This window comes from Corella eumyota, chromosome 6 (assembly GCF_963082875.1).
Source record: "Corella eumyota chromosome 6, kaCorEumy4.1, whole genome shotgun sequence".
Lineage (NCBI taxonomy): Eukaryota > Metazoa > Chordata > Ascidiacea > Phlebobranchia > Corellidae > Corella > Corella eumyota.
The window spans coordinates 1,884,247-1,894,276 of NC_137495.1; the positions used below are offsets into that span (position 1 = coordinate 1,884,247).

At 29.3% G+C, this 10,030-nt stretch overlaps 2 protein-coding genes across 2 annotated transcripts; one reads left to right on the forward strand and one right to left on the reverse strand.

The window, feature by feature from the left end:
* Positions 1–247: 247 nt before the first annotated feature.
* Positions 248–3,826, reverse strand: LOC145755100 (ferroptosis suppressor protein 1-like). Its single transcript, XM_082571310.1, has 8 exons — positions 3,654–3,826; positions 3,293–3,411; positions 2,859–2,975; positions 2,568–2,660; positions 2,213–2,321; positions 1,644–1,796; positions 1,234–1,440; positions 248–698 (listed from the first exon to the last, which is right to left on the reverse strand). Exons 1-8 carry the CDS (start codon positions 3,808–3,810, stop codon positions 526–528), a joined length of 1,128 nt encoding a protein of 375 aa, XP_082427436.1. The 5' UTR covers positions 3,811–3,826; the 3' UTR covers positions 248–525.
* Positions 3,827–5,505: 1,679 nt separating this feature from the next.
* LOC145755087 (ferroptosis suppressor protein 1-like) lies at positions 5,506–9,732 on the forward strand. The gene is made up of 8 exons (XM_082571291.1): positions 5,506–6,197; positions 6,537–6,655; positions 7,005–7,121; positions 7,271–7,363; positions 7,513–7,621; positions 7,803–7,955; positions 8,210–8,416; positions 9,075–9,732. The coding sequence occupies exons 1-8, from the start codon at positions 6,023–6,025 to the stop codon at positions 9,248–9,250; spliced, it is 1,149 nt and encodes a 382-aa protein (XP_082427417.1). The 5' UTR covers positions 5,506–6,022; the 3' UTR covers positions 9,251–9,732.
* The last annotated feature ends 298 nt before the right edge of the window (positions 9,733–10,030 follow it).

Sequence of the window (10,030 nt, forward strand, 5' to 3'; positions counted from 1 at the left end):
AGGTTTTGCACACATTACTTTGAAAAACATATTAATTTACAGACATAAATAGACAGTGGTTATTTAATATGTATGCTGTAATCCTAAAATTCCTTACAACTAAGGACAGTCGAACTTTGTACCGTTTGTTTTTTAACATTCTTTAGGCATTGAATAATGTTACCTTACCCAATAAAAGTTGTTTTATGTCACAATGAGGTAATGGGGTATTGACCTCTTTAAAAGAGGTTTAGTTTAAATGGAAAATTACTAAGAAACTAATATTAAAAAGTTATATATTTACAGTGTAGCCATCTTACATTTTTAGTGGTCGTTACAGTATTTATCTAGTTTTATATTGGCGCCAAAATATAAACTTTCGACTCTTTGCTAATAAGAACTCGACGACTTTATTTGTCATCAGTAAATATGCAAATTATGTCACCCAAAATGCAATATTTTAGTAAATGAAAACGATATAAAAATTAGTTGCGTATATGAAGTACATTTTTACAAATGCAGAACTAAAAAAAAATGTGATCACATTTAAGAATTATCACTGCCGTCAGATGGCGGTGTGACGCCCACATCTGACCAGATTTTTTGGTAGAATAAATCCTTTGACTTAAACTGCGCAGTTTGTTCGTTGCCTAAAACGTTACCGAAGAAGGTTCCGGATCCCCCGTTCCTGCCAACCGGTACCATCATATTAAAAACGCCTAAAAAAATTTAAAAAAAATTATTTATGAATAATATGTTACAGTTGACAATAAGGAGATCCGATTAAGGGCAGCGAACTAGTATCCAATTACTGGCCGAGGTTAAACATTGAGGTAGGGGTCGAAAGGTTTAAAGTTAAAACAATGTTATATCATTTGTCCTTAGACTATCTAGAGGGCATAGCTCGAACACGGTTTTTAAAGCAATGTTTTTACTAAGATATGGAAAATATAATAAAATTATTATTTTAACCATAAAAATAACATATAAATTTATGTATAAGTTTATGTATTTTTAGTAAGATTTTGGGTTTGGTGACCATGCCATAACATACTTAAAATCTTTATGTAAACATTAATATTTTTGGCATGTTTTAAATCATTAAATTAATTTTGTCATTTTTTCCCGTCGCATTGTTGTAATATTAATTATATATCATATTTATTATTTACTTTTATCAATGTGCGAAAAACCAAAATAAAAAAAATAAAAAAATTTTAAACTAAGCATGTAATGGTAAAATTTTAAACTAACTTGGGACATATTTCTTCTGTTCAGCAGATTCATCTTTTGTTTTTGCAATTAAATTCTCCGCAACCAAGTCGCCGTGGAAATTCGATGCATACGCCATTTTTTCTTCCTTTACATTTGTGACGTCACCAATAGCAAATATGTTGTCACAATTCTTTACTTGTAAATAGTCGTCGACGATCAGAAGGCCATTCTCGTCCATGCAACTTGCTAAAAATAATTTAGTTTACGACCTCTATATAAGGGGGTTATTAGATAGTTATGTTTAATTATTAGGCCTTCAAAATACAAAAAAACTACCGTTTGTGGTCCCCGAATTATTACAAGCAAATATTGGTTGTGATTAAATATTTACCCACCAAAGAAGTTATATTACTTTTAATAAAGTTGATATTATATATTTCTTTTCTTACCAAGATCTTCTTTATAGAACTGGTTGTTAAGTTTTACCCCTGTGCATGGCAACACGAGGTCAGCTTTGATCTGTTTTCCCCCTTTAGTTTCAACAATTTGACCGGCCACGTGTTTGTTCAATGTCAAGTCAGCCAGGTTGGAAACATGTTCGTCTAAAGGTGGGGGAAAATATTTTTTTTTTAAATTAAAATGTATTTTAAAATTCTAGGTTGTTGTTCGCAATAGTTATTGTCTTGTTTAAATTGCAGTTTATAAAGAAATGTTTTTATTGGCAATTATGGTAAGCTTGTATATTGATCTTAATCTAAAGGTGCGGCAATTATTTTGATTTGAAAATAACATAAACAATGTGTTAGCACTAAACAACCTTTTGATAGTTTACATTCCAATTTAACAAATGTTGGTGATAAAAATTAAAAAGGTTTTTAAACCTGTAGAAGAACACATAATTTAAAGAAATTTTATGTAACTTAAAGGTGATTACTGATATTGTTATACTTGCAATTGTTACATAATCATTAGCTGTGTATTATATGCAATATTAACATATATAAATATATATACTTACTGTAAATAACATTAACGCCTGCTTCTTCAAGGCAAGTTTTGATTCCCTTCCTAAATTCCTCTTCGCCTTTTTGTGTAACGAGAAAATCTTTCGACGAAATAAGTGTCACCTAATGTGCATAAAACAACGCTGTAGGCAGTGGTCAAAACACTATTTGCATACAGTTAAGTTATCTTGTATTAACACACCCAATTAACTGCTAGTATTTAAATCCTCGGGGTGTAACTTATGATTACAACGCAAAATTAACGATGAATTTTATAGTCATAACAACATTATTTCAAGATCAAAATCGCTGAATATTTCCAATTCAAATATATAATTTTCGTATGAATAAAATTTTGGCCAAAGTCACATTTTTATCTGGAAAATCACATTTAATTTCTCCCGATAATTCCACGCCAACTGCGCCTGCTCCAACGATCACAACTTCTTTGGACTGGGAAAGCTTAAAAAATATAAAAATTTAAATTTTAAAATAGAAATATCACCGACTAGATAATGGTGGTCTATAAACAAATTTACTGGCTATTTTATCTCTAAAATTTATCAAATATTTGCGCCAAATCTTGGCTTTATGTCGCGCTTATTCACAGTTTTCTTTGGGTCTTCTAAATATTGTCAAAAATAAAGTATATTAATTCACCTCCTCTCGAAATTCTTTATAAAGATTCAACGCTTCCTTGATAGATGTCTCGATAGGGACTTTCCCTGGAAATGGTGACGTCGCGCCAGTTGCTAATACCAAGTGAGTGTAAGAAACCTGAAAAGTTTTTGCAGGATATTTGTTAAAAGTTTATTGAATGTTCATATGTTGTGATGTAGTAGTTACAACACTTTACTTCTCTAGAGGTTCTTAGTTTGATCACTACTTTTTTTGTGATGTAGAGCCCTTGAGTAAGGTGCTAAAAACGATATTCAGCAATTATAATCAATAATATTCGGACAACACTGACAAAGTCAAATTAAGGCAAAGTCTGGGCAACAAACGTTACTCCATGTTTATGATGTGAATTAGTTCTTCCTACATTAGGGCTAAAATTTTAACGAAAAACCATCGTATTAATAAGGTAAGTTTACCTTTTCACCACTCTCTAAAACCAAGGTTTTTTCGTTCGAGTTAAGTTGGACAACTTTTCCTCGTTTAATCGAGTCCCCAACCATGATATCATAAGGTATAAACAACTTGTTTTCATAACCTAAGGGCAAATGTAAAGTGCTTTTTAATACAATTAGGCTAGGTTAAGTATGCATTGCTTGAAGCAAATTAAAGCACATTTTAAAGAATAAACCCAACCCACTTTCGTATACTTAATTATTTTGAAAAAATAACATTTTTAGAACTTTAAAAACAAAGACATTAAAGTTAGTTTTACTATTTCAACAATACACTTAAAAATACGGCCTTTAAATATAAAAAATCGCATAAATTCAAGTTTACCTTTATCTATAGCGGTTCTAAGTGCTCCAACATTATGAAACATTCCGTCTCTTCCATCAATCAAGGTGACGTCAAATAAATTTGATTTAATAAGTTGGGTGGCCACTCTGCTACCACCATATCCCCCACCTACTATAACCACATTAATATCTGGCATTTTATGGCAATTTTAATACTTTTATCTAAAGTAATGGCTTGCATTTATTAATGATTTTATATTGTTTGTTGTAGTTATTGGTGCCTTTTATTATGTACAACAGTTTTTCTTATAAATGCAAATAGCTAAACTTCGTTAATGGTATTTTTATACAAAAGTAGACAGTACATAGAACATTATTTTTAGGTCAGTAAATTAAGAAGCACGATTTTATATCTAGATTATATTTTAACTCAAATCTTCAAAACATGATATTTTACTAAAGGTAACAACTCAACTATCTGCAGACTGATAGATTAGGTCAATTTCAAATTACCAGACAAACTGCTAATAGTAACACGACACTCACTAGAAGTTGTGGTCTCCATTGAAGGCTACGCTGGCCTTTTACATTCTTATTACGCACTGAAGCGGTTTAAGTTTAGGCCAACTCAAATGCTAAACAGCGACGCGCCTTTCCGTTCGTCTGTATCCGTTATAAAATTAACTAAAGAAACGAAAAATAATGATATGTTTTTTAGCTAAATTACTATGTTGAGCCGTTCTTGGTTGCTTATCGAGGATCCCAAGTAGGATTCCAAGTCTATTTAAAGTATGGTTTACGTTCGGTTACTTATTCACATACTATTAAATTCTTGATCGGCTGAACAATGCAATTGGTATTCCAAATTTTTTTGCTTGTTAGTTATTCATAAAAAGTCACAATTTAAAATGGTCTGCTAACTCTATAAACATAACTATTACTAATTTAAACTGTTTAGGCATTAATTAAAGTGACAGAGGCAGTAAAAAAATAACATAAAATCGTGATTTAAAGCATGCCAAAATAACTAAATATTTCTACATGATTTTATAGTAGAACATGATTTGGCCATTAAAATTATTTTAGTATTCCTAATTGTATATTTTGTTTTAAATATTAAATAACAAACACTAGCTGGTACGAGAGTTTTAAGTGTTTATTCACCGGTTTTAAGCAAATATTTAAAAATAATTTTAAAGCAAAATAAACATTAAGAAGAAAAGTTTGTAATAACATAAAACTTTTAAATATAATGCTGTTGAAAATGCAATGTTGTTATTTCATAACAAAAAAGCAAAAATTTTTGTTGATAATTAATCATAAAAAATATAAACCGAATAAATTAATTGTAAAAAATATTTTGTCCCAATTTTTTAATTGATTGAGGTTTTATTTTTTTTAATTGTTTAAAATATTTATAACTACAATGACAAAAATTTACGCACAAAACCAGATGTATTTATAAATAATTTATTATCCCGTCACATGTGCTGCAACAACGCAGCATTATTACGTATTGCAATCATTATTACATCAGATAAATCAGCTCAAGAACACGTTGCATAAAAATTAGGTATTTAAGTTATTTTAACTCATTTTTTTGTCAGAAATTTCTTAAAAATTGGCCCTACTTCCGTTCGACCTATTTCTATATAATTGCATTGCGCCATAATATCACGAGGCCTTATATGTTATATGATATATAAAGCACAGAGAAAAAGAGACACGTAGAGTATGTTGTTTTGCCTACCGCGTGACGCGATCAGCTGATTGAACCGCGTGATTTTTTAGTCACATGTTGTTATTTTGAACACGTGGTGTAGTAAGGCATATAAGGCTTGTATAGTTTGCAGTAGTTACACTTGCAAATCAAAAACTAGTAGTAGCTAGTAATAGCTAGCAATAGAAGCTTAAGTGTTTTAAATGCTTTTGATAATAATATTAAAGTTTGAAAAACTTGTATTTTGACGTTAATTTTGGCGGGCTATTTAAATATAACAATTTAAATTTAGTAGGCTTGACAAATATAGATGCTTTTATGTTTCGATTTTCAAATGTAGGGTTAAAATGTAAAGTTATTTTCAAAATATTAGATGTCTTAATCCTGTAAGTATAGGTATTATAAGTGTATGTTGTTGATGAAGTAATTAGGTAGGTGGTTAGCTTAGGCTACATTATTTCCGCTACAAATGTGATATTAAACAATGTGTCATGTTACTTTTTGGTTGTTATTATGACCCAAAATATCAAACATATTGTATTAAAAACATTATGTTAAAAAATTATTTAAATTTTTTTATTTTATTTTAGAAATCTATCTTATAGCTACTCTAAAACGGAACTATCGTTAAAAAACTATTTAAATATCTTATTGAAAACTCTACAACAATAAAAAACAAACAACAAACAATGGGAGCTTACCAATCACTTGAAGGAATGCATGTCGTCATAGTAGGTGGGGGTTATGGAGGGTCATTACTGGCTACTAAGATAATTAAAGAGAAAATGTGCAAGGTCACTCTTATAGATGGACGGGATGGACTCTTCCACAATTTGGGCGCTTTAAGGACTTCAGTTGACGAATGTAAATATATTTTAAGTGTTTTATGTTTTTGTAAATTTAACTAACTTGTTTTAAGCGTTTTTTAATTATAGAGTTGGGTTTTGGGCGGTTAAATTTATGTGCCTTTAAACTAAATTGATAATTACTGTAAAAGGTGTTCTCTTGAAAGGTGTAAAAACGCGCCATTTTTTATTTTGTATGTACACGTTTTCAGTGATATGTTTTTTTTATTTTAATGGATAAATAATTGATGTAAAACTATTTAAAACATTTCCAAAACCATATATTCGTTTAAAAATATATGGAAAATGATTTAAGTGAGTTTTTGATAATATATTTAAAGGTTGTTATAATGTTTAGCTTATGAAGACAAACTATTTCTTCCATTCGACCAAATGATCGGAGAATCATTTAAACGAGGAAAAGTTGATCAACTGATCTCGGCTAAGAATATGTTGATCTTAGAGAGCGAAGAACAGGTAGGAAGATTACTAAAATTAAAGTAAAATGTTTTGTGCTTTATTTGTTGCTTTAAACCTATTTTTATGTAGGTAAAATTGAATTTTAATAAAGATGTTAAATATTTACATTAGGTTGGCAAAAACTTACGTTATCTAAGCAATTTAATGCTAAGATTAATGTTAAATATTCTAAATGCTTCGCGTTTTGTTTAAAATAGATTCAAGGTTATCAAAATTATTTTAAAGGCATTTTTACTAATTTTTATGTTTAATTTTCGTGTTTACATTTGTAATTATACGTTTTATTAACTAAGTAAAAATTTTTATTTTTATTTCAACATTTAATTAATAAATTTTTTATCAATAGATCACTTACACTCACTTGGTTCTTGCCACTGGCGCTTCTGCTCCTTTCCCAGGGAAACTCCCTATTAAGGTATCTGTTGAGGAAGGAAAAAATATGTACAGAAATTTTCGCAGAGAGGTAAAAATATTTTTGATCATATTTTTAAAATCAGCAGTTGACTTTTAAGTTCAAACTTTACATAAGGAAAATATAATTTACTAATTTTTTACTCTTTTTTCACAAGTTTGTTTTAAATTTTAATTTAATATTACCTTCTAAATTTTCAGCTTGCTTTGTCCAACAACGTAGCCATTATTGGAGCAGATTTTACAGGGGTTGAAATGGCTGGGGAAATCAAATGCGATTTTCCAGAGAAGAAGGTAAAATACAACTTGATATATTTTGTTGCACAAGTTAAAGCATTATTTGGCATTTTTATTTTTTTTCTACATAGTCTTTATATATGTACATTGAATGAAGTCTTCTTTTCTATGTTCCTATTATTTTTAATATGTTATTGATGTTCTAGGTGACTTTAATCAGTTCAACTGGCTATCTTGCGAGCGATAAAGGAAACGAAAACTTTCAAAAATCTTTGGTTAAAACCGTAGAAGAAAGCAACATTGAAGTTTTGTTCAGTAAGTTGATACTTAGTCCATTGCTTTTTAATCAGAATTTTAATTCATTTAGCCGGTTACTAATAAAAAATCGTTGGTCGTAAACTCGTAATACAGTCGCATATCTAGAAATATTGCGCAATCAACCTAAGATTTCAAAATTTTTACAATTTTTGAAATAATATTTTTCCTTCACCTTTAGACGAACATGTTTCCAACCTGGCTGACTTGACATTGAACAAACACGTGGCCGGTCAAATTGTTGAAACTAAAGGGGGAAAACAGATGAAAGCTGACCTCGTGTTGCCGTGTACTGGGATCGAGCTTAACAACCAGTTTTATAAGGAAGATCTTGGTAAGTTTAACAGCTTTTCAAATTATTTTAATTGTAGTTTTAGTGATAACATATACTATATAAACTTTAAGATTTAATACTAAGAGGTTATCAAATACGGCAAAAGAAAAATGTTAAAGTTGTTTTAAAACTGCTATTAAATTACTTGCTTAAATTTTTTTTTATTCAAGACTTGGGACAATCATAGCAACTTACTTATTTTTCTACAAATTTGACTTTTAATAACTAAGTAATAGTTTTATTTTAACTTACAGCAAGCAGCATTGATGAGAATGGTTACCTACGAGTTGACGATCACTTAAAAGTGGAGAAGCAAGAGAATATCTGGGCGATCGGTTGTATCAACAACGTGGAAGAAGTCTTGGTTGGATACCTAGAAAAACATCAATCTGAGGTTGCTGCAAGTAACTTAAAGTCTATTGGTTACGACTGCAAGGGATTCGAAAAAACATACAAGCCAAGTAAGTAAAAAGATTTGAATAATTTTTTTAGTTTAATTACTTAAAATGTAAAATCAGTTTTTAGTTTTAAAATAATTCTAAATTATTATTTCTATCTTTAAATATTTAAACCGCATATAGATAAATTAGTAAACGAAGGCATACAAATATAAGCAAAGTCAGTTGAAATTTTAGGGGGCTTGTTGAGCTTAATTTACTTGAAATATAATCAAATTTACAAATCAAAATAGCATCTACTGTCGAGTGTCATATTTTATCTATTTTGTTTTTAATTTAATTATTACTATTTTATTGTTGAAAAAAGATTGTAGTCTAATCAGGCAGGTAAATACGATTTTTTTAAAGAAAATAACAACTATTTTTTTTAAACCCCATACTGTAGCGCCCTTGAGTAAGGCGCTATAAACAGTATGAACTCCTGCTGAGCCAGCACTTAATCAGCAGTATAATTATCAGGCAATTATTATCTATAATATCCCAAACTGTCACAGGCTACTCGAGACTGGGTCGGAGTAACTGATGTTACTCTATGTTTAAGTCCGGCATTCGACTTTCCTACATCGAGGATAAAGATATGTACAAAAAAAGCCCCTAAACTTAAATGAATTGGAAATAATGTAACCAAAAGAAATGATTGAATATATGTTTGCTTGTTTAGATGATACTGTCATGATGGTTACAGTTGGTCGAAACGGTGGAACCAGTCAGTTTGGTTGCGTGGTGATTGGAAACTTTCTCACGAAGCATTTGAAGTCACGTGATTTCTATTACCGAGATGTATGGAAGGATCTTGGGGTCAAGTTCTCTAAAAAGGGGAATTCCTGTAAAGCCTAACGGGTTGAAGTAGTTTAAAATGTGAATTAACATATAAATTAAAAAACTTTAGGCCTAACCCTTTGTCTACACTATTTTTACGTAATTTTGATGTCATAATTAAACTTATTGTTTGGTTAACAAATACTATTTTATGAGTTATTAAGAAGCACTTTATTTATATATATAAAAATAAAGTTTAAGTAAAAATATTTACACGTTACATTTTAAAAAGTTAGAATAATATACCTAACCAATAATTTATTACATTAAGTTATATTCAACTCTTGTCGTTTTTTTTTCTGTAAGTTTTCAATGCACCATATTTTTTATCACTTTAAGCGTTTCAATTTTTTTTTTGCATGAAATATGTTTTGTGGAATCTCTTACTATTTCATATAATGTTTTATTTACGTAAATATCAAAGTTAAATTTGCACTAAATTATTTAAAAGTTCATTTCTCTACCTAGATTTATGATTTTTACCTTTCACATTTTGGAACTGAATTTAAAGCACTTTTTTCCACTAGTGTTTTGTTATTTTGCACTTTTTAGAATCTTTTAAAATTATTTTTAGAAACTTTTAAAATTAAGATTTTTCATATTAGTGTAGCATGTTTTATCTGTCTTAATCTAATACTTCTTGCTGCAAATAAATATAATCACAAAAAATGCTCTTTGCACAAGTGTTAAGTAAGAAAAAAAAATATATTACCCTTTTTTAATCAGCACAAAAACTTTATTTTCTGTTGAACAATTCTTAATATTTAGTGTTATATTTATGTTTACAAAAATTTACCT

Excerpts from the sequence above, each read along its gene's own strand:
- LOC145755100 (XM_082571310.1), bottom strand. The coding sequence starts at position 3,810 with ATGCCAGATATTAATGTGGTTATAGTAGGTGGGGGATATGGTGGTAGC. Across the intron at positions 3,412-3,653 it reads TAGAACCGCTATAGATAAAG|GTTATGAAAACAAGTTGTTT; the intron begins GTAAACTTGAAT and ends ATTTGCCCTTAG. Across the intron at positions 1,797-2,212 it reads AGGCGTTAATGTTATTTACA|ACGAACATGTTTCCAACCTG; the intron begins GTAAGTATATAT and ends CCCCACCTTTAG.
- LOC145755087 (XM_082571291.1), top strand. The coding sequence starts at position 6,023 with ATGGGAGCTTACCAATCACTTGAAGGAATGCATGTCGTCATAGTAGGT. Across the intron at positions 7,122-7,270 it reads ACAGAAATTTTCGCAGAGAG|CTTGCTTTGTCCAACAACGT; the intron begins GTAAAAATATTT and ends CTAAATTTTCAG. Across the intron at positions 7,364-7,512 it reads GCGATTTTCCAGAGAAGAAG|GTGACTTTAATCAGTTCAAC; the intron begins GTAAAATACAAC and ends TTGATGTTCTAG.